We start from the raw sequence: 24,496 nt of genomic DNA, 5'->3' as shown, positions 1-24,496 counted from the left end.
GCTGCTTCTGGAAGGTACTATCCTCCAACAGGGAGTCATTTAGACGCCAGAAGCACTGACTGGAATCATACTGGCCTATGTATAATTGAAACCAGATGGGAGCATGATCAGACCAAACTATGGGCTCAATATCTACCGCTCGCACTGCATTGAGTCTAGTCTTATCAATCATGAACATATCTAAACAAGAGTAACTGTTGTGAGGGGGTGAGAAATAAGTATAGCTACGGGAAGTGGGAAAGCGGGAGCACCAAATATCCACTCCCATTGTGAGTGTGAGGATGCGTTTAAGAGCCTTACGAGAGAGGGCAGAATCGGAACTAGTCCCCGAGGAGTTATCTAGTTTAGGATTAAGCGTCAGATTAAAGTTCCCACCAAGGATGACACTTCCCTCCGCATTATTTGGGCATACTTTTGAGGGTCATCTGGAAGCAACTTTAGACCACAGAGTGGATGCGGATTGCTTTGATATAAGAGCTTCATAAAACTGGCAATTTTTCGTCACCTTTTGGAGACTGGTCTTCCCATTCAAGATTATAGAGGAAGGGAGTTTTTCCAGAGGCAACAGTCATCCCGTTCCTCCCTGATTGAGATTTGCAATTGCAGTGTTTGTGCATAATACCCCAGAACTTTTGACACTTTTTTTTTTTTTTTTTTTTTTAATAAACAGGGTTCCTGGGTTTTGGGGTTTTTATCTGTGGTTTGTGTGTGTTTTTGTGGAGTGTTATATGTATATCATAGTGGTGTCATATGTATGTTCAATTGGGATATTGAAAATAATGAGGAGGGATTCAATTTGTGTGTCCAATACAGAAGAAACACTTTTGATGATTATTATTTTGTTATAGAATTGATTGCATGCTGGAAATGAATAAAGTTTTGTAAGTGATATATTGTGAGCTATTTTAGGAGACTGATCAAAAGACATAAAAAGAACAAATGAGAAAAACCTGAAGATACAGATACTAGCAACAATGGTTTAAACATTTTCTGAAATGTGTTTTCTGTATCTGGAGCAATTTGTTAATTCACTGCAACAAACTTGAGGGGTGGGGGTTTACACAGAAACCTGTATAAAAAATATAAATTTCAAAATAGCAATCATATATGCAGCATCAGCTGCACCGTAATTAAATATGAGATCAAATACATGACTATTATAATGATAGATTATATAAAGTTACTAAAAAGTTAAGCATCTGCAGCAAAACTTACCTTGTACATCGTACCACTGTGCTCCATTGGTGATTCCATCTTTAAAGGTCTCTTCCATGTCACCCTCACACTTAGGAATGCCTGTTCTCATTATGGGATGGTTGGCAGCATAGGCCCTTGCCAGATACTTAAACACTTCATCATCTGAAGATTTGCTGTAGGTACCAGAAACCGTATGTGATGGGGAGTCATCGTAGGGATAGCTGGCCACAACTGAGCCACCATGCAAGTTACCAGAGAGCAAAAACCTGCAATAAAATAAAGAACTTACTATGGAGAACAGGGAATTAACATTGTAAAACTGTTCCAAAACATTAAGGCTTTTGTGCTATAGCAATAGAGGTGATTTTTAAAAGCCCGATGTGTGCATTAATTAGGGGATGCATGAAGAAGTCAACTTCAGTGTGTGAGCGAAGTTTAAAAGCCACTGAGATACACGTTTATCTCCCGTAGCATGCATATGTTGAACGTTTTCAAAAAGGGGTGGGAAGTGGGTGTGGTCTAGGCAGGGCATTGGCATTTGAGGGCATGAACCAAAGATGTGTATGTAAACACTGATATGATTTATTTATTTTTATTTAGCTTTTTTATATACCGGCATTCATGAGCAAGTCACATCATGCCGGTTCACATAGAACAAGGGGTGCAATGAACAGTATAACTAAACTTGTGCAGGGGGGGAAGCAGTTACAAAAAACAGGGGAAAATAACATGGAATGAGCAGAAAGGGGGAGAGTGGGGTGTAACAGGAATTGTAAGGGAAGTATAAATAAATTTAATAATTATTTACAGTACTATATAGAGACATTGTTATATGAACTGGAGGGGGTTATGAGCTGTCCGGGAAGGCTTGTTTAAAAAGCCAAGTCTTTAGTCTCTTGCGAAAGGTTGGAAGGCAAGGTTCTAGGCGGAGATTAGTAGGAATTGAGTTCCAAAGTGCGGGTCCAGCTGTCGAGAGTGCCCGGTCTCCTGCCGTTGTGTGACGGGTTGATTTTGTGTTCGGAACCTGGAGGGATCCTCGGTGTGCTTCTCTGATTGGTCTTTGAGAGGTATGAAGGCTGAGTGGGTATTGAAGGTCCAGGGATGAAAGGTGGTGGATTGACTTGTATATGATTGTAATAGATTTGTAGAGGATTCTGGCCTGGATGGGGAGCCAATGAAGATTTTTTAAGATGGGTGAGATATGGTCTCTTCTTTTGGAGTTTGTGAGGATTCTAGCCGCTGTGTTCTGAACCATCTGTAGCGGTTTGGTGTATGAAGATGGAAGGCCCAGAAGTATGGCGTTGCAATAGTCTAATTTAGCAAAGATTATTGCTTGAAGTATGGTTCTGAAATCTTGGAAGTGGAAGAGATGTTTAATTCTTTTTAATACTTGTAGTTTATAGAAGCAGTCCTTGGTGGTCCGGTTTATATAAGCTTTTAGGTTCAAATTGTTGTCAATAATGGCTCCTAGGTCCCTGACTTGAGAAGATAGGGGGATGTTTGGTATGAAGGTATGTTGATTGTTGTTTTCAGGAGTAATGAGAATAAGTTCTGTTTTGGAGGTGTTTAGTATGAGGTTCAGGCTGGAGAGAAGATCATTGATTTTTGATTGGCACGTATTCCAGTATTCCAGTGTTTTGACTAGTGTTTCTTTAATGGGAATTACTATCTGCACATCGTCTGCATAGATAAGGTGTTTGAGATTTAGATCCGTTAGAAGTAGGCACAGTGGGCGTAAGTAAATATTGAATAAGGTAGGTGATAAAGAGGATCCCTGTGGTACTCCTATGGGGGCATGAAAACGGGTGGATTCCTTATTGTGTATTTTCACTTTGTAACCTCTGTTGTTAAGGAAACTTTTGAACCAGGCTAGGGCGGACCCTGTGATTCCAATGGCTGATAGTTGTTTTATGAGGCTGGTGTGGTTGACCGTGTCGAATGCAGCTGAAAGGTCCAACAGGATCAGAAGGAATGAATGACCTTTGTCAAGACCCAGAATCAGGTGGTCCGTTAGAGATACCAAGAGGGATTCTGTGCTGGCAGCTTTGCGAAATCCGTATTGTGAGGGGAAGAGGAGTTTGTGATCCGAGGAGCACGGAGGCCCCCTGCCAAATAACTACTTCTACAATAGATGCCGCGTAAGTTAAAAATGTAAAGAAAAATAAGCAGATCTACTGGGTTTTAAGGGTTGGAGCTAACTGGGAGGGGAACTGAAAGCTATCAAACCAGGGGAGGGGTTAGAGGATCTCTCTCTTAACTGGACGAATTGGTAAACTGGTAATGGAATCGGCAAGCACCCCTTTTAAAATTCCCCGATTAACGCAGTAGAAGCAGGATTTGCACGCACATGCGCGTGCAGTCAGGCTATTTTATAACATGCACATGTATGTTATAAAACGGTCATGTACCTGGGAGCGGGCCGTCATATGTAAGCAAATGCATGCACGCGCATCGGTTTAAAAGTTACCATCTTAGAAAACAACTTAGTTCATCAGTTCAAGTTATTCGGCAATAACTTGTCTTGAAGACCTGGACAGCTGTTATTACAATGGTTATTAAAGCAGTCCACATAAACCAAAATATTTTTTATTGGTTTTGATAAATGCTAGCGTCATATGTATACTGAACTTCCAGGACACTATGAATTTTATTCACCAACCAAACACTTAGAATTTGGAAGTACTGAAAGTGAACCCTGCGGCAAAGTCAAGGAGAAACATGAGACAGAATTTGTGAATGAAAACAGCACTATACTACTTCTAGTGAAGGCAGAGAAGACAAAGAAAGGAAAATTAGTATCCTTACCTGATAATTTTCATTCCTGTAGTACCAGTTCAGACTCCTGGGTTTTGCCCTCCCTCTAGCAGATGGAGACAGAAGTTTAACAAACAAACTCCGCCTTATCTAGGCTGGTGCCACCTACAGTCTGGCAGTATTACTTAATGTCAAAGCAGAATGGATTATAAAAAACCCCAACTAACTATATACAGTAACCGAACAACCAGAAAAATTGGCTCATGGAATCCCCAGATGGGATCAGCACCCATGGGCTGCCGAACAACAAAATCAATCTGCAAGAAATGAGACAGGAATACAATATTTATTTATTTATTTTTAGATTTTTATATACCGGTGTTCCTGTATGAAATACAAATCACATCGGTTTACATTGAAACTAAACATAAACAATAGCGTGGATTCTCCAAACTGATAAGACCCCAAATCAGGGCGGGAGTCTGGACTGATCCGTGGTACTACAGGAACGAAAATTATCAGGTAAGGATACTAATTTTCCTTTCTCTATACGTACCCGGATCAGTCCAGACTCCTGGGATGTACCAGAGCTTTATCTACTTGGGATGGGATCCGGAGAGGCCCGCACGCAGTACCCCAGATCCGAATGTCCCTGTCCCAGACGCCTGAACATCCAAATGGTAATGTCTAGCAAAGGTGTGGAGCGACTTCCACGTAGCCACCGTACTTATTTCCTCGGGTGACACCTGATGACTTTCCGCCCAGGAAGCAGCTTGAGATAGAGTAGAGTGAGCCCGAAGACCCACCAGCAATGGCCGCCCACTTAACAAATAAGCAGAATTAATGGTTTCCTTTAACCAATGAGCTATCGTGGTCTTGGAAGTCATATTACCCCAAGGAGGTCCACTCCAGAGCACAAAGAGATGATCAGACACCCTGAACTCATTGGTAAGTTCCAGGTAGCAGAGCAAAGCTCAGCGAACATCCAACTTCCTTAAATCCTTATAAGCGGGGTCCGACCAGTCTTGCTCAGAGAAAGCTGGCAGCTCCACTGACTGGTTCAAATGGAAAGACGACACCACCTTGGGTAGAAAGGATGGAACCTTATGCAGGGAAACGCCCGAATCAAAAACCCTCAAGAAGGGCTCCCTACACGACAACGCTTGAAGCTCCGACAGTCGGCGAGCAGAGGCAATTGCCACAAAAAATACGACCTTCAAGGTGAGATCTTTCAAAGTTACCCTACGCAAAGGTTCAAAGGGTGCCGAACACAAGGCTTTAAGAACCAAATTCAAATTCCAAGAAGGACACGGACCCCGTACAGGAGGTCTCAAATGCTTTACCCTGTGTAAAAATCGGGAGGCATCCGGGTGCGCCACCAGTCTTAGCCCATATATGTTTACCGCGCAAGGAACCGATCACAGCCACCTGCACTCGTAACAAACTCCAGGACAAGCCATCTTGAAGAAAGCTCAAGTCCTCAGACTCCCACCCGGGTAGACACCTCCCCTGGCGAGTCACCAAGCATCAAAAACTTTCCAGACCCTGACATAAGACAAAGAAGTGGAGACCTTGCGGGACTGTAACATGGTAGATACCACCGCATCCAAATACCCCTGGGATTTCAGACGTTTCCTCTCAAAAGCCATGCCACTAGACAAAAGCATTCGACTTGATCAAAATAAACCGCACCCTGATGGAGGTGGTCCGGCAGATCCAGAAATCTCAGGGGGAACGTCGATGGCCAGATTGATCAGATCCGCGAACCATGGACGCCTCGGCCACTTGGGAGCGACAAGAATTACCTCAGACGGATGCACTTCTATTCTGCGAAGAGTTTGCCCGATGAGTGGCCAAGGAGGAAACACATACAGCAGGATTTCCTTCGGCCAGGGGAGAACCAGAGCATCCACGCCCTCCGCGCACGGTTCTCTGCGGCGGGCAAAGCAGCATGGCGCCTTGGCGTTCCAAACATTGCCATCAGGTCCACACAGGGTGTTCCCCAACAGGCACAAATGCGATGAAAGGCTTCATCTGCGAGCTCCCATTTTCCGGGATCTAGGCAAATGTCAACTGAGATAGTCCGCTCGAACGTTGTCAACCCCGGCAATGTGGGAGGCCGCTATGCTGAACAGATTCCGTTCCACCCAAGATATCAGTAACTGAGCTTCCAAATCTACTGGCTGACTTCTGGTTCCTCCCAGCCACCGTGGTCGTATTGTCGGACAGAATGCGTAACGACTTGCCTCGGAGAATCGGCAGAAACGCCTGCAGCGCCAACCTCACCGCTCTGGTCTCCAGGTGGTTGATAGACCACAGAGCCTCCTGTGAGGACCACCTGGCCCTGCACAGACGTCCACTGACAAACCGCTCCCCAACCATATAGGCTGGCATCCGTGGTGACCACCGTCCAATCTGGAATGACCAAAGTCACTCCCCGTCTTAAGTTGTCCGGGTTGAGCCACCAGGCGAGGCTGGAACGAGCAGAACCCGCCAGGGGCAACTGAATATGGAACTGTTCTGAGACAGGGTTCCAGCGGGAGAGTAAAGCTGACTGCAAAGGCTGCATATGAGCGAAGGCCCAAGGAACCAATTCCAGTCATGGAACCCAGCACCTGGAAGTAATCCCAAACAATCAGGGAGGGATTGGCTGGCAGGGCCCGTACCTGCCCCTGAAGCTTGACCCGACGCTCCTCCGTGAGGGACACCATGCCCTGCCGAGTATCGAACAGAGCTCCCAAAAACTCCAAGGACAGGTGACTCTTCGCCGGGTTGACTACCCAACCAAGACGCCTTAGTAACTGCAGTACACGAGCGATTGCCTCCTGGCAACGCAATTCCGACTTTGCTCTGATCAGCCAATCGTCCAAATACGGATGTACAAGGTACCCCTCCTTGCGGAGCTGCGCCGCCACCACTACCATGACCTTGGTGAATGTCCTGGGCGCAGTGGCGAGACCAAACGGCAGAGCTCGGAACTGGTAGTGGCGCCCCAAGATGAAAAACCTTAAAAAACGTTGATGATCTGCGCGGATGCCGATGTGCAGATAGGCTGTATGCCAACAACATGTCTTACTGTAACCATTGTAATGTACTGTATACCTGTCTGTTAACATTTGTTACTGTAACCACACAACAGCTTTGTCGGCAGTTGTACATCTTTATCTGTTCCTACGTATTAAGATCATCTATCCTCTTGCCTGCGACTCTTCTTCCCGTGCGCCTTTACTCTCGCACCCCCCAGTTTTTTTGTAACTGCTATCTTCCTACTTCGTTATCCCTAGTTAATTGTAAACAGACATGATATCTCTGATGATGGTCGGTATAGAAAACCATGCAAATAAATAAAAAAATAGATAGGCTTCGGTGAGATCCAGAGAGGCCAAAAATTCCCCCCGTCGCACCGACGGACCGTAGGGTTTCCATTCGGAAGCGAGGAATCCGCAGGCATCTATTGACCCACTTGAGGTCGAGAACGGGATGAAATGTTCCTTTTTTCTTGGGTACCACGAAATAAATGGAGTAACAGCCCTTCCGGACCTCCCCCGACAGCACCAGCACCAGCACGATGGCTCCGAGGGCGAGAAGCCATTGTAGCGTCTCTTGTATCACTTCGCGTTTTGACTCCTGATCGCAGGGAGAAACTAGGAATCTCTGGTGGGGCTTGCGTGCAAAATTTAATGCGTAGCCGTGTTTTATCACCAAAAGGACCCACTGGTCTGACGTGATTTTGGCCCACTCCTCGAAGTACAGAGTCAATCTGCCACCACCACTGGGACAGAGGACTGAGCCGCCCGCCTATCATTGCGAAGTCTTTCCACTCAGTACACTATGGCCGGAGCCAGGTCTACCAAAACGCCGCCCTCGAAAGGACAGAGTGTAGGACTGCTGCCTGCTGGCATTGTGACAAAGGGAAGAACCCGATCCCCGAGAAGTCTGAGACTTCCTACCCCCGCGAAACCAAGCCTTGGAAGAAAAGGCTCCTCTCGACTTCGGCTTATCCTCCAGCAGCCGATGAACCTTATTCTCGCTCAAGGACTGAATCAGGTCCTCTAGCTCCTTACCAAAGAGCAGCTTACCCTTAAACGGCAGGGAACTCAGGCGAGCCTTGGAAGAGACATCCGCCACCCAGTGGCGTAACCATAACAGACGTCGGGCGGACAAAGCCGACACCATAGACCTGGTCGATGTGTGCAGCAAATCGTAAAAAGTGTCCGCACCGTAGGCAATGACTGCCTCCAGGCAACCCGCCTGAAGAGCATCTTCCTGGGACAATGAGTCATTGGCCAGTAGCCGCAGCACCCAATGCAGACCTGCCCTCAACGAAAAATTGCTATACATCGCTGACCATATCCCCAGGACAGACACTTCAAAAATCTTTTTAAGCTGAACTTCCAGTTTACGATCCTGCAGGTCCTTAAGGGCCGTGCCCCGCGTAACGAGGATAGTGGTCTTCTTCGTGACCGCCGCCACTGCTGCATCCACCGGAGGAACCCACAAGAGATCCAAAGCTTCCTCGGGCAAGGGGTATAGCTTGTCCATCGCCTTCACCACCTTAATGCCCAAATCCGGAGTGTCCCACTCCTTAAACAGCAAACCCGTGGCTGAAAAATGAAAAGGGAAGGATGAAGGAGGCCCCAGTAGACCCAGTACCACAGGGTCCATAGCTGCTAGGCGCTACTCCACCTGAGGCAGCTGAATCCCTAGCTCCCCCAAAATAGCCGGGATAAGAGGCCCTAACTCAACTCTGCGAAACAGGCAGACCACCTTCAGATCATCCCCGTCCACCCCATGGACCCCTGAGTCCGCCCTGTTGTGGCTCGGCCTCTCCCTCCACCCCCCTTGGGGGCTGAGAAGGTAACTCCCATGCGTCCGGGTCCTCAGAGTCCTCCGATTCTGAGGAAGGATCAGGGTCAGGCACCGGGATCCTTAAGGGCTTTGGTCTCTGGTCGGATGAGGCTCCTGCATTCTGAGGGCCCCGAGGCTGCTTTGGAGGAAGGGGCTGGGATTCCAGGGGAGGGGGGTCTTCTCTTATGTGCCATCCGAGCCTTAAAGGCCTTATGCATTAGCAGGACGAAATCTGAAGAAAAAGAAGACTCTGACGAGGTATCATCCGTGTCCCTTGCAGCCAGATCATCAACATTCATCCTGACACTAGTTGCAGGCCTGTCCCCCTCAGAGACTCTGCGCTGAGGTGACAAACTCGGGGGAAGGTTGTCCATCCCTGGAACTGCCTGTGCTGCAGCACCCCCCATTCCCAAAGGAGACAAAATGGCATCCGCCACCGGGACCACTGACCCCGAGGGACCTAAAATGGCGCCCGTTCCCACACTTCCCGGGAATGGGCCAGGGATCGCGGCAGGCAGCTCTCCAAACGCTCCCATAAGAGTCTGCACCTGGAGGGCCACTCGTTTCAGCGGCGCGGAGGAACTCACACCCCCGGAGACGCAAGATGTACACAGGCCGTCCCGAGATATGCATGCTCGCACCGCAGGTCCGACATGCGGCCGGACAGGCAATCAAATTCAGCACCCACCCCTCGAGAACGCGGTGAATTGGCTCCGAAATACCCCCCCCCTCCCTGCGAACTGAAGAGCAAAGGGAGACGATTCGTGAAAATAAAAAATGACACCCCCCCTTTTTTTTTTTTTTTTTTTAAATTACCTGTCCAGCCGCCTAAGGTCCTGAACCCACTGGGGGGAGTGAGCCGGTCTCCCCGGTATCACCCCCAATGGTAGTGTGGGTTGGAAAATGGGTCCTCAACCCCCAACACCAATAGCCTCTGTAACCAGGGAGGATGGTCCCCTCAGGACCTCACAACCCCCTGGGAGGCGAGAGACCCTGACCTGCAGGAACACACTGCGGTCAGTCTCCAATGAAATTGTCTCTATAACCTTTTTTTTTTAAAGTTTTGCCTATCTATCTAACACAGACTGTAGGTTTTGCACCTCCTCCACATGCTGGAGACAGAAGAATACTGCCAGACTGTAGGTGGCACCAGCCTAGATAAGGCGGAGTTTGTTTGTTAAACTTCTGTCTCCATCTGCTAGATGGGGGGCAAAACCCAGGAGTCTGGACTGATCCAGGTCTGTACAGGGAATAAGAGTTCAAGAAAGCCTGAGATAAGCATAGCAGGGAAAGTCAGCAATCAAGTGAGGTCTATGGAAAAGTACCAAGAACAAAATTGGGCAAGTTAGATGGGCCTCAGCTGCCCTCAAATTCAATGTTTGTGTTACTAGCACTTTGCATCACCAATCCTGCAAAGCTAAAACTTCCATTTTTAATTACATGAGCCTATATTCAGACCACCAATTCTCAGTGTTTTTAATATTCCACCTAAACTCAGGAATATATACCGTATATTTTTTTTATTAAAGATCATAAGACCTGTTGCACATGTATATGTTGGGGAGAAAAGTTAATCATGCAGAGAGATATATATAGATATAGATATATATATATATCGTATTGTGGCTTACTCCTACCTAGCTGTAATTTCTCTATTTAAATTCAACAACTTGAAATAGTGTTATTAGTTTGGGTAGAGAAGCAATAGAAAAAGATGGTTACATCCTGTTTTCTACCACTTCCTTCCCATGTCATTTTATAGCAGCTCAAGTGGAAATGCAGAAGCAGCAGCTTACCTTATCCCAAGAAGGATAACTTGAAGAAGATTAACTTATACTCTCTCTTTGTCACAGTAGTCGTATCAGGGTATTGCCTTATGGAAAGCCAGGCAATCATTCTGATGCAGGGTATTACTAGGAAGGCTATTCCACTATTATTGGTGCTACAACAGAAAACGCACATCCCCTTGTGCACGATCCACTGTTCATAGCAGAGAAAACACCTGTAACAGACAGGTGTTCTCCTAGGACAACAGGATGTTAGTCCTCACCATCCTTTGTCACTGTTGAGAAAGGTCTCAAAAGATGTGTATTGTGATGATGTTATAACATTTAAGGATTCAATACATTTTGTTTAGTGTTTACAAAAAAAGTTGTTAGGAGAAAGAAGTGCATGGAGGGGGACCCAAAGTTCCCAAGCCTTGGGTTCGCTGTCTTTTCCTAGGAAAAGCAGGAAGGTAGTCCTCACACATGGGTGACATCATCAGAAGGAGCCCAACATGGAAACTTTGACTGGCACGCTGGGCATGCCCAGCACGCCCCTATCTGCACGGCCATGCAGGGTCCCCCTTCAGTCTAGTTACAGAGAATTGCTAAAAAATAAAACAAACATAATAAAACCCAACTCCAGGGCTGACGAGCGGGTTTCATGAGGACTAGCATCCTGCTGTCCTAAGAGAACACCTGTTACAGGTAAGCAACTCTGCTTTCTCCTAGAACAAGCAGGATGGTAGTCCTCACATATGGGTGAATCCCTAGCTACAGGCTGTTCCTGCATGCAAGCCAGACCAAGATTCATCCAACCAGGTGCCAACAGGCACAACAGAGGTCCTGCTGGAAACAGAGGGAGACCCCTTAACCCAAAAAATGGGGCCCTAGGCCAGAAGAGTTGGATTCTTCAGCTGGAAGAGATTCCAGAGGACAGACCGGCCAAAGCTGCTATTGTGTCAGACATCTCTGTCCAAGCAGTAGTGAGCAGCAAAAGTGTAAAGGGAATGCCACATCGCCGCCTTGCAAATCTCAAACACAAGGACCGCCTTCAAATGGGCTACCAAAGCTGCCATGGCTCTGACAGAATGAGAACTGACATGGCCCCCAAGATGCAGCCCCGCTTGCACATAGCAGAAGGAGTTGCAATCCACCAGCCAGTTAGATTGGAAATTGCAGTTGCCAAGTAAACCTTATCTGTTCTTATAAAATGAAATGAACAGTTGCGTGGACTGCCTGTGGCCTGCTCTCTGCTCCAAGGAGAAGGCCAAGGCTCTCTTGCAATCCAAGCTGTGCAGTGCCCATTCACCCTGGTGTGAATGGGGCCTGGGTATGACGATTGATTAATTCAGGTGGAAATCTGTCACCACCTTTGGTAGGAATTTAAGAGGTGTACAGAGAACCACCCAATCATGAAAGAACTTCGAGTATGGTGGATATGTCACCAACGCCTGAAGCAAACTAACCCTATATGCCAAAGTGACCATGACCTTCCAGATCAGGTTCTTCAGGTCGCAGGTACGCAGTGGCTCGAAAGGATCCTTTATGAGTTAAACCAACACCACATTAAGGTACCAAGACAAAGCAGGACGACGCAGAGGAGGTTTTAGTTGAAGCAGACCTCACATAAAGCACCCCACTATGTGTTGCATAGAGATGGGCAAAGCTTCCACCCCCTGATAGTAGGCACCGATAGCACTCAGATACAACCTGATAGAGTTGGTTTTTAAACCAGTATCTGAAAGATGTAGCAGATAGTCAAGCAGCTTCAGTGTAGGGCAGGTGAATGGATCCAACCCCTGACCCTCACACCACACGGCAAACCTTCTCCACTTCAGGCCATAAAACTTCCTGGTGGAAGCCTTCCTGGAGGCTACCAGGACCTGAGAAACATCCTCTGACAGGTCAAAGGGCTGCAAAATTAGCCTCTCAACATCCAGATCGTTAAGGAAAACGCCCTGAGATTGAGGTGGTGCAGCCTGCCCCGATCCTGCGTGACAAGGTCCGGGGAGGTCCCCAGACTGATCAAGTCCCTGATAGAGAGATCCCGTAAGAGCGGGAACCAGATTTGCCTCGGCCAATGAGGGGCTCCCTTGTTCTGCCAGAGCTTCAGGAGAGTCTTCAGCACCTGCAGAAGCAGAGGATACACCTACAGTAGGCCGATGTGGCTGGTTTGCCATCCCCTCTGTATAGGGAGCAGAAGTTTTTCACCTTGCTGTTACAGAGGAAGGCAAAGAGATTCAAGTCTGGAGTGCCCCAGAGGCAGAAGATCCGGTCCACCACCACCAAATTCAGGGACCACTTGTGGGTCAGAAGGCCTAACTGAGGCAGTCCACCACCACATTATTCGTCCCTGCAAGGTGCATGGTCCAGAGCAGCATGCCCTGAGCCCGAGCCCATGATCAAATCTGAACTACTTCCTGGGAGAGATCCAAGATGGCGCTCTAGAGGGAGGGTGTGGGCACGTCTCTCTCCCCAATTACCTGGTACACTTTCCTAATGCCACACTCTGGGTATAAGCGGAGGGCCCGAGAAAGGCTGAATATGGACACTCCGACACGGGGCATGATTCGTGGGCCGATGGATGATCACATACTTAGAAGAATTGGGACACTGCGAGAGGAGTCGCGGGAGGAAAGCCACCAAGACGCACCAACAACCGGCAACCTCCTTGACTCAACGATATCTTTGTCCCCGGCGGAGAGAACAGCTCCTGACAACCCTGCAGAAAGTCTGACAGCTACTCTGGTGCACCCAGAGGTGATTCCGGGTCACGCCAGGGAGGAGGTTCTGCGTGGAACGGAGGAAGGTCCGACTAATGCGGGACAACCAGGAGCTGCAGGGTTCAACGAAGAGGAGCCTCGAGAAGGAGAGACACTGGCTGGAGAGTGGACTGCTTTTCGGCAAAATGAAGATAATTCAGCTGAATACATGCTGCAGGAAAATGAGTTTGAGCTGGCCCCCATGGTAAGACCAGAAACTTTTTCTCTAGAATCAATTTAGTTGGCGATTGAGACTCTCAATAAAAATGTGACTTTACAAATAAGATCTATTGTAAGGAAAGTGAAACGACTGGAGCCTCAAGTTTTAAAATTGAAAAAAGAAGTTCTAGAAAATAAACGGGAAGTCGATATGTTAAAATCAGAAATGGGGGAGATGAGAAAGCACTACCAAGGTTTCATAAAGGATAATTTATATTTTCTAAGGAAATCTGAGAATATTGATAATCAGAGAAGTAAAAATTTGAGGTTAATTAACTTTCCTAGGAAAATTACTGTTACTCCAGTTGAAATGTGGACTAAGTTTGCACTGGAAAATTTGAAAATACCTCAAGCCATATTGCCCCCGTTGTCAAAGATTTACTACTTACCCACGAGGAAAAAAGTTCCAGCTGAAGGGGGAGAAATGCAAATGTTGTCTCCATTAAATCTGAAATTTTGGAATCAGTAGAAGAAGAGGCCCAACCAGCAACTTTGATAATAACTTTCCTACTGGACTCTGATAGGGATTGGGTACTCAGAGATTATTTTCATAATAAAACTGAGGTATTTCTGGGTATGAGAGTACAAATATTCCCTGATCTTGCAAAAGAAATGCAGCTTAGGAGAAAACAATTTCTAGAATTAAGATTAAAAGTAATATAATTGGGAGCACAATTCTTCCTCAGATTTCCCTGCAAGTGCCTCATTAAATTTAAAGATTTAAGTTACACTTTTTTCCAGCCTTTTCAGTTGGAAAAGTTTATAAATGAAAGTAGCCCAATCCTAGAGTAAATGTAACCTCATAAAGGATAAGTATTCAGTAAAATTTACAATAAATTGTTATTGTTATGTATTTTCTATTAATAAGTCGTCTCATGTGTGGATCTCCCCCCAGTGTATTGAGGGCTAATGAGATGTATTGATAGTATTTAAGTTGTTTCATGAAGGGATATTGGGGTTAATATGTATACTTTATTATCACTACATTGTATTTCCTCTTCAATTGTATACAAATGTATCATTGAAAAACTCTAATAAACAGATAATTAAAAAAACAAGAAAAACCTGAACTACTTCCTGACACAGGAGGAACGATCCCATACCTCCCTGTTTGTTGATGTACCACATTGCCTCCTGGTTGCTGCCGGACATGCGATCCCAGAACACCAAAAGCACGTAACAAATCGCTCAAAACTCCAGAAAGTTGATCTGCCACTGAGCTTCCTCAGTAGACCGCAGGCCCTGTGTACAGAGGCCCTCCACATGGGCGCCCCACCCCAGGGTTGACGCATCTGTGGCGAGTACAATCTGGGGAGGGGGAGACTGGAAAGGAAGCCCCTATTCCAAATTGCACAGGCTCTCCCACCAAGACAAGGAGGCCTGGAGCAGCAGAGTGATGCGGATGCGCACACAGAGGTCCTGAGTGGCTTGCCGCCACGGGGACCGCAGGGTCTGCTGAGCCCTGTGCATATGCAGGTAAGCCAAAGGTGTGCTATGTCACCCAGAAGACTGAGCATGAGGCGAGCGGAGAACTGACAGACCCATGAGGGATGCCAGAGCAAGTGCCCAATCACGAGGCAGATAAGCTCTGGCTTGAGTCTTTTCCAGCTGGGCGCCGATGAACTCAACAGTGGCGATGGAGTCAGATGGGATTTCAGGTAGTTGATGACAAACCCGAGGAACTGCAACACCTGAATGGTCAAGTGCAGCGACTGAAGCACCCCCTCCATGGAGTCACTCTTGTCCAGCCCGTAGTCCAAGTAGGGGTACACTTGCACCCCTAAACAGCAGAGGTGTGCTCCCACCACCGCCAGGCACTTGGTGAAGACACGAGGTGCTGAGGCCAGGCCGAATGGCAATACCCTGTATTGGAAATGCCTTTTGCCCACGATGAAGCGAAGATACTTCCTGTGGCTGGGGAAGATTTCGATGTGTGTGTATGCATCTTTGAGATCAAGGGAGCAAAGCCAGTCCCCTTCTTGCAGGAGGGGCATCAGGGTGTCCAGAGAGACCATTTTGAACTTTTCTCTTTTTAGAAACTGGTTCAAAGCTCTCAAGTTCAGAATAGGAGAGTGTCCCCATGTTCTATTTGTAATCAGGAAATGGCATGAATAGAACCCCCTCCCTTGCTGCCGCAACGGGACGGGTTCAACTGCTCCAGCTATTTTGAGGGCAGAGAGCTCTGTCAAGAATATTTCCTGATGTGAGGAAACACCCCTATGGGGCATGGAGGAGTGTCCACGGGAACACCCAGAAAATTGAATCGATACCCATGTCGAATGATGGAGAGCACCCACCAGTCTGAGGTGACATTGCGCCAGTAGTCCACAAAGAACCACAGCTGGCCCCCGACAGGTCGGCTCAGCATCGAGGGTACGGTCAATTGGCTTGTGCTCCTCCACAGCCAGTCAAAACCACGTAGTGGGGCTCAACTGGGGCGCCCGCTGAGGCCTGGGGGTCCACTGCTGCCTAGAACAGCCCCTGGAAGCCACTCACTGAACTCTGACATTGGATGCTGGAGGATAATATTTCCTCTAGTGGTAAAAGTACCTTCACAAGCCCAGTCACGAGGATTTCCTGGTAGAGGTCAGGGAGTCTGATGTACTGGCCGATAGATGCTGGAGGGTCTCGCAGTGGTCCCTTAGTTGAGCCACAGCATCCCTGATTTTGTCCCCCTAAAGGTTCTTGCCTATGCATGGGAAATCCACAAGCTTCTCCTGGACCTCCAGCTGGAGATCCGAGGCTCGGAGCAAAGCCATTCTGTGGGACCAATGCCCGTTGCTGCCACCCTAGCAGATGTTGCGAATGTGTCGTAGGTGGAGCACACCTCGGCTTGCCACATTCCAAGCCATGATGGACAATAGCCATAAAGGCATCTTGTTGCTGCCGGGGCAGACGCTTGGATAAATCCTGGACTTGTTTCCAGAAGTTCTGAGAATATTGCATCATATATAACTAGTAGAAAGCAATACGAGCAATCAGCATGGCGCCCTGGAATACCCTCCTTCCCAGCCCATCCAGCACTCTGTGCTCTCGTCCCAGAGGTGCGGAGGCACGGGTGCAAGAACTTTTGGTTTTCTTGAGTGCAGACTCTACCACAACAGACTGATGTGAGAGCTGATGCCTTTCAAACCCCAAGATCTGCTGCACCAGGTAGACTGCATCCACCTTCCTGTTTACCGGGGGCACAGAAATGGGGTGTTCCAAAATTCTAAGGAATAGCTCCTCAAAAATGTCATGCACAGAACAGCTACCACTTCCTTAGGGGTATCAATGAGCTGGAGAAACTCCAACATCTTATGCCTGGCATCCTCTTTCACCAGAAGCTGGAATGGAATGGTTTCTGCCATGGCCCGGACAAAGCCCACAAAGGTTAAGTCCTCAGGCAGGGACTGGCGCTGCTTCTCTGGAGGAGACAGGTCTAAGGAAGATCCCCAGAGTCATCGGACAAGGACTTGGAGATATCATCCCCCCACGGGTCTTATGGGGCATCTTCTTCACTGAGATCTCCCGGAGACACCGGTGTAGGGCCCCTGCCCAGGCCCTTCATTTTGAGCACAGAGACCCCCAAAGGACCTGGAACTGGACTGGGGAACAACAGTCAAGGAACCAAGGGCCTTGGTGGTGCCAAGGGCTGCGCTGGGTCCTCTTCCTTAGGAGGAACCTACAATGGCAATCGCTCTGGATGGAGGAGGCAAGGGTAGCTGCGGGGGCATCGGCAGAGACTGCGTGGGGACAACGCCTAGAAGGACATCGAGGTGCTCCAACAGTAGTGCCAGCATCGATGCCGGTGGAAGCACTGATGGGGCCAGCAGTTTGGTGCCCTGAAGGGCTCGGAGCACCGCCAATTGCATCCTACAATCCAACTCCTCCTGGAAGTCCGCCAAGGAGAGAATAGAAGGAGGCGGCAGCAGTGTGACCAGATCTCTCTCGGAGCCCCGAGGGAGATCAGTGCCTGGCACAGACATTGGTGGGGAATGCCTGGGACTCCTGAGCTCAATGGAGATCGATGCCTCCTCTCCGTAGGGTCGCTTCGGGGGCATCACAGCAAGTGCCGGTGCTGTTCCAAGCCCTGTGCTCGCGACGACGGCAACCGGTGATTATGTTTCTGCCACTACCGCTGCCACTACCGCTGCTCCCGAAGAACACTCCCTCCGGGGAGGCAACGTGAACAAAGGCCCACATGGGAGAGACGCAAAGCTGTCTCCCCGTAGGCAGATGACTTAACATCACGTAGCATGGCCGGCGCAAAAGGGAGCACACGGAAGGCGCGGGACCCAGGAGCCTGAATTGCAGTCGTGACTGCTAGTCCTGACCGCATTCAGCAATGGGACCGTTGCTGAGTGCCTAAACCCAGTAGAGTTGCTGCTTCGTCTTTTTTTTTTTTTTGTAAAATCATCTTTATCAGCAAGGGCAAGACCTCCGGATCCAAGCTGGAGGGGGAGGGACCGGACCACTGGTTTTCACCCCCAGCATCCCACAAGAAAGGCGAGCAACTCTGGGTTTCCAATCCTTGCTCCTGTTATACCTGCTACCAGAGTGGATGGTCCCACCAAGACCTGCCAACCCCCTGGGAGGAACCATAGTTTTTTCTTGTCCTGCTTGATCTTCTCTCTTTTTGTTTTGGTTTTTTTTAAACCCTTAAAATCAGTTCAGAACTTCGGGTTTTGCACCACCTCCATCTGCTGGAGACAGAAATACTGAAGAAATGCAGGTGGCACATCGGATTAAGAGGGGTGCTCTCGAAGTTTTTCTCTGTCGCCATCTGCTGGAAGGGAGGCAAAACCCAGCAGTCTGGACTGATCCGGGTACATACAGGGAACTTACTGTGCTGCCCTATTGTCTAATCGTAATAAACACAAAGAGTATTCCACTTTTTTTGAGAATAATGTGCAAAACTTTATTAGTTCTATCTAGACAAATAAAATACTCACTTGTGTTTATTACGATTGTATATTTATCAGGAGATATTTGGAATTCTTTGCCCAGTGTATAAATTTGCCTTATTGTCTAAGCCAGTAGGAAGAAGAGGAGGGACCCTGGCACAGGAAAAGGTCGGAACCTACCAGGAAGACTTGAAAATTAAGAAAAAGAGCAGAGCTCCACAACCGCAAGATAATAGCACTACGGAAATAAAGAGACTGAAGAGGTACCCCACATGGACACGCGGATAGTGGCATGCTGGGAATGCTCAGTGTGCCAGTCAAAGGTTCTAGAAACTCTGACAAAAGTTTTCCGTGCCGGGCTCCATCTGATGATGCCACCCATGTGTGAGGATTACCATCCTGCTTTTCCTAGGAGAAGACAGTGAACCCGAGGCTTGGGAACTTTGGGACCCCCTCAGTGCACTTCTTCCACCTAACTGAACTTTTTTAGTAAACACTAAACAAAATGTAATTAATCCTTAAATGTTATAACCTCATCACAATACACATCTTTGGAGACCTTTCTCAGTGGTGACAAAGGATGGTGACCACTTTGGCAGATATAAAATAAAAGTGTGGCAGAATCATACAAGTAAATCTGGTTTAGTCCTGTTCCATTTTCTCCATTTAGGAGACAGGAACTGCAAAATTTGAATCTGCGCTGGAACAGAGCTGTGGAAAATGCTCACGCTGTAATGAAATGCCCCGAGGGATGTTTATCTGCATTCCAATCAATTTAACAAAACTCAGAAAACATTTCTCACATCATACATATATATGTACAGTTGGACAAATGACAGCATAGGATTGTTAGTCTATTTATTCTGGTCAGAAACTCCCTCTTTTGTAGCACAAGCATACAGGAACTACCTGCGAGTGAATCAATTCAATCCAAAAACATGCTCAAGGAATGCAGGTAGCCCAATAAAAAGGCCTTATCTACAGAGAAGGGCGACCAAAATAAGGGGCATGGAATGGCTGCCCTGTGAGGAAAGGCTAAGGAAGTTAGGGCTGTTCAGTTTGGAGAAGAGATGACAGAGGATATGATAGAGGTCTACAAAATAATGAAAGGAGTTGAACAAGTTAATGTAGATCAGTTATTTACTCTCTCAGATAATAGAAGGCCTAGGAGGCAATCCATGAAATTAGCAAGTAGCTCATTTAAAACAAATCAAAGAAAATTATTTTTCACACAGCGCTAGTTAAGCTCTGGAATTCATTGCCAGAGGATGTGGTTACAGCAGTTAGTGTAGCTGGGTTTAAAAAGGTTTGGATAAGTTCCTAGAGGAAAAATCCATAAACTGCTATTAATTAATAAGCAATACTTGCCAGATATTTGTAACTTGTATTGGCCACTGTTAGAAACAGGATACTGGGCTTGATGGACCCTTGATCTGACCCAGTATGGCATATCTTAATGTTCTAACTTATTTTGGCTCATTTCTACCTATTCAAGTAGATCAATACAGCTACCACAACACTTAGTTCAATATTTTGAAGCATGTTATTGGTGTAGATTAACAACTTGCTTTTTTGTGTTACTAGAAGACTACTCTAAAGCTGGGAATCTATCCTAAGGCTTTGTAATAAACTTCAAGAGGAAACTGTGGATCAAAGATACCAACTTCATGCAGGAGTAGAAAAATATTTAGAAATTTAGGCACCAAACATTTTTAGGATCAAGGGAAATTTATTTTTGTTTCACTTTTTCACTGTTTCTGTTTGCTATTTTGTACTTTATTTTTTTGTCTACTGTTTTTCCATTTTTGCTTCTTTTTCCTCTCCTTCAGATATTTCTCTTCCCTACCCTCCTTCCAGGCACTCTTCCCTCAACCCAACCTTCCTTCAAGCATTTTCCTTGTCAATAGCCCATCAATATGGCAGCCGCAGAACTGCTCCTCAGCTCTGACACTGCTGATAACAGCAGCTACTGCTACAACTTCCTTTCACCAGCTTGGACCCCCACCTGTATCTCTCTTCTATCAGACCCTGAATTTTAAGCAACCAGGCAACTTAGCACCTTGGAGGTTTTTTTTTCCATATCTTGGTCCATGAACAGCTTTTTTTTTTTTTTTAACCATATGAGCTTAGTTATCTAAACAATTCAACTTGACTCCACCATCCATATATCATGCTCAGTATCCAAGAAAGGAAAAATGGGCTTTATTACTATCACTATGGCAATATGCTGTCAAACAAGAATTTTGGGTCTGTACGGAGTTGCTGTTTGCCTTTCTACCATGGAGAAGTATAGTTTACAAGCAATTAAATTCCAAACCAGCTACCAATCAGAACAAGAGAGATTCCAACATCGTAACCTTATACAGCATATATGATTCCATATTCAGTTGAAACCAAAATTGGTTTATGTATACCAATTCTTAACAGACTCAAAACGTTTTCTACAACAAACAAAAACCAGCAAATCTCAAAGCACTTATTGTTAACTCCCAGTCAATTACAAACAAGCTCTTGATTTTTAAACAAATCCTGACTCCAAGATACTCATCCTCCCTCTCTGTATACTGTGCAACACAAGTCTAAGATCTCAGACATGCATTAGTGAAACAGGAGGTAAGGAGTATTTCTACTGCTGGTTTGCCCCATTACTGATGTCTGCAACACAAACCTCTACAATCTCACAGGCTGTTAGGAACAAGTTTTAATAGTCTCATTAATTCTGGCGAAAACGATTTTAGTAGGTTGTGATCCTTTCTTCAGGTATGAGTTAGAGATCTCAATGATCTTGAAGGTCAACATCTGTGGATTATTCTTATGTTGGTCTAATAAAAGATTTCAAAACCTATCAACAATCCACACTGCTAGTAATTGTAAAGATGCTCTGGTGACTCAAATACAAATTTACGAAAAATATACAACAATTTTCTTGTCAAATCCATTCTGATCAGCACAGACTATTTAATTTCTAATCTGGAGTACCGAAAACAACATTGAGCAGTTCTAGTTTAATAAGGACCTGCTGCTAGTCTATTTTCATGTACATAAGAGGACAGTTTCCATAGCACTGGGGACCACATGGAGATACACCCCCCCCCCATGGTGCAAACAGTGCCCCTATCTGATTACACGTCAAACCAGAAATTCAGAAAAACCTTCATAAAGCAAATGAAAAAACATTCAGCATCTGATAACTAAACTCATGAACACCAATCTTGTCCAGCAGACAAATGTGTCAACTTATACATAAAATTACAAATAGATTGTTTTCCAAATTTTTGCTTTACGATTGACATTTTAGGGCTCAATGACTTAACTTATCAGAAATAACTGAATGCAAAACAAAACTTTCATTACAAAATGTCCAAACAGCAGTAAGTTCTGACAGAACATATATGGCTGTCCTACACCACCATGCAAGGCAGGAGAACATTTTACATCAAATGTTTACATGATGTGGAATAGTTACAACAGATGAGAAAATATGCCAGTTCTTATTCCATGGCTCACCATAAGAACTAGGCCGTTGAGACACAACCAGCTGTTAAAATCTGCTCTGTTTCTACTGGATCTCTGCCATCACAATCCCAACAGATCTTTCCTATAAGAATTTTGGGACAACCCTCTCAAATATGGGCAAAAGACCAAAATCTGATTGCTGGGATAATAAACAGAAAATTCAACAATTTTCACAAATTGTAAGCTCTCTATACTCAGCTTCTCTTTTCATAATAATTTATGAGACCTTCATCCTAAGTTATCTCATGTATCTTCTTTGTCATTTCATTAGAAATGTACAGGATCACAAGGCTTCAGAGAACCATTAATGTGGGATAATTAAGGCTTGCTAAGACACCACAAGGGAGAACTGGGCTCCCAAAACCAGATCACATTCTTCGGGGGCTGGAGACACTGAGAAAGCAGTATTTACAGCCACGGAAGTGAGGGCGGCTCAGACAATCTAAACAGCAATATCTAGCCAGCAGACCTAAGGCCACAATTTTGTCAGTCATCTGCCTATAATCCAGATGACTGTCACCATAATAACTGGGTTAAATTCTGTTGCTTTTGGCAGGTCTAGATTCATGCCCATAAGCAAGGTTGGAAGTGGCATTTGGCACCCTACCCAAATGCCTAAATCCGGTCCTGGGTGTCGGAGGAAGTGGGAAAGGAGAGAGAAAATATACAATAAGGGGAAAAAAAAAAAACCCTGAAGACCCATACCGCTGTAGACTTAGATTGGGGTATAAACCCAAGGAGATAGTGGATACTGTGAGGCAAAAAAATAATTTTGATATAAATGCCAAACATAAATCTGTATCCTAACCCCTTGTACTTTATACAGTTATGTAAACTGACAGTGCTTTCTTTAGTCTCTGTCTTTTTCCTTCCTACATGTCCGAAGTTTGAAATCTAGCATTTCCAACCCCTGCATTCCGCTGTAGTCTCCAATTTGACAGCCGACAGTTTGCTTATTGCAACCAAAAAAATAGCTGGAGAGAGTGCAGGTGTGAGCAATGGATGTATGTTTAAAGCTGTAGCGTTTGGGTTTGAGACTGGATCACTCGCCTTCCAAACGCCTCACCTGTTACTCTGGATCCAGCCTATCATGGCGCTGACCTCGGGCACCTCGCTCAGATCGGGACGGGCGTCGGGCGAGAACTGGTCGGGGAAGCTGCGGTTCAGGTCGTGGCCCCGCGCGTTCTCGCGGCCCCCGCGCTCGCCGCTGCAGTCGCCCTCGGCGGCGCTCTCGAAGCCGTCCGGGTTCAGGCTGGGCAGGATGTAGAGGTCGGTGGTGTTGAGGAGGCGGGCGAGGCGCGGCTCGCGGCCGGAGCTCTGCAGCAAGTACTCGGCCAGGTAGAGCAGCACCTGGCGGGACACGGCCTCGTCGCCGTGCATGTTGCCCACGTACTTGACCTGCGGCTTGGCGGGGTCGGGCGCCTGGCCCGGCTCGTTCGTGACGCGCAGCACCCAGAGCTCGCGGCCCTGCACCGACTGCCCGATGCTGAAGAGCTGGGCCTGCCGCGGGTGCGCCTCGGCCAGGGCACGCAGCCGCTCGCTCAGCTCGTCGTAATGGCAGTAGCGGTCGTAGCGCTCCGGAGACTCCAGCATCTCCTTCTTGATGTGCGGCCCGGCGGCGGCGCCCAGGAGAAGGACGGCGATGAAGGGAAGGCGGCCCCCCAGCGCCATCTTCGCTGGCCGCAAACCGACTGAGGAGGAGGGAAAGGCAGCGGCGGCCGAGGCGCCGGCCCGGCCTCCCAGCTTCCGGCCATAGCTTAGCAACCGCCACTTCCGGTCCGCAGCCGGGGGGGGGGGCAGTGCGCAGGACCGGGGATCACACGTGGGTTGAGAGGTGCGCGTGGATGGTCGCCTGTAGTCCGAATCTGCTGGGCTTTTGTGTTGCTTGGTTAGAAGAAGGATTGCAGAGGGAGGCAGTCCTGGAATGTACTAGGACCAGGCGTGAGAAAACCAAGACTGCCTCTCCTTGCAACCAGAGGCTTCCTTTACTCTCTGAGACTAAAGTCCTAAATAACTCCCAACTTGTAAGCAGTAGCTCCAACAGTGAAGGCTTTAACCCTGGCTACTGAGCACAAGTTTTAGAGTTGTGCTAATTCAACCCCTTTTTGTGACCGTGGCCAGTATCATGTAGGTAGTTTTGTATATAAAGTCCTAACATTTGTCTTTCAACATACTTTAAAAAACCATTACAACCAGGGTTAACCCCATGGTCCAAATCTCTAGCTGGCTTCTGCTCTTAAGACAAATGAATTGGGGATGCTGCAAAGGGGTTCAGCAGCAGCACCTATTATTGGAGTGAATCTACAGGCATACCAGATTCAGGAGGGATCTGCAGGCTGTGGACTTGGCTAAAGTTGAGCCAGATGGAGTTGGTAGAAAAAGGAGGAAAAGCCTAGGGTAGTTGTTGTGTGTCCAGATTGAGCTGGTAGCTGAAAAGAACAGAAGGAAACTAGTGAGCAAAAACAAAGAGACATGCTCGTTAAAAATAATACACTTTGACGCTTGTCTGCATTTTAATGATTTATTACTGTTAAAAAAAAACACATTT

The 24,496-nt window shown here is 46.9% G+C and overlaps 1 protein-coding gene across 1 annotated transcript in view; it reads right to left on the bottom strand.

Annotated features, from left to right (window-relative positions):
* Window positions 1-23,708, bottom strand: part of CPD (carboxypeptidase D) — a 134,016-nt gene extending 110,308 nt beyond the window's left edge. Inside the window, exons 1-2 of the mRNA XM_029611226.1 lie at window positions 23,015-23,708; window positions 1,216-1,463 (exon numbers count right to left, since the gene is read on the bottom strand). Of these exons, the coding sequence (XP_029467086.1) occupies window positions 1,216-1,463; window positions 23,015-23,619 (853 nt within the window). The 5' untranslated portion in view covers window positions 23,620-23,708. The remainder of the gene's footprint in view (window positions 1-1,215; window positions 1,464-23,014) is intronic.
* Window positions 23,709-24,496: the final 788 nt, after the last annotated feature.

The sequence above is a fragment of the Rhinatrema bivittatum genome, chromosome 8 (genome assembly GCF_901001135.1).
Source record: "Rhinatrema bivittatum chromosome 8, aRhiBiv1.1, whole genome shotgun sequence".
NCBI lineage: Eukaryota > Metazoa > Chordata > Amphibia > Gymnophiona > Rhinatrematidae > Rhinatrema > Rhinatrema bivittatum.
This window is presented reverse-complemented; position numbering and strand designations above follow the sequence as displayed.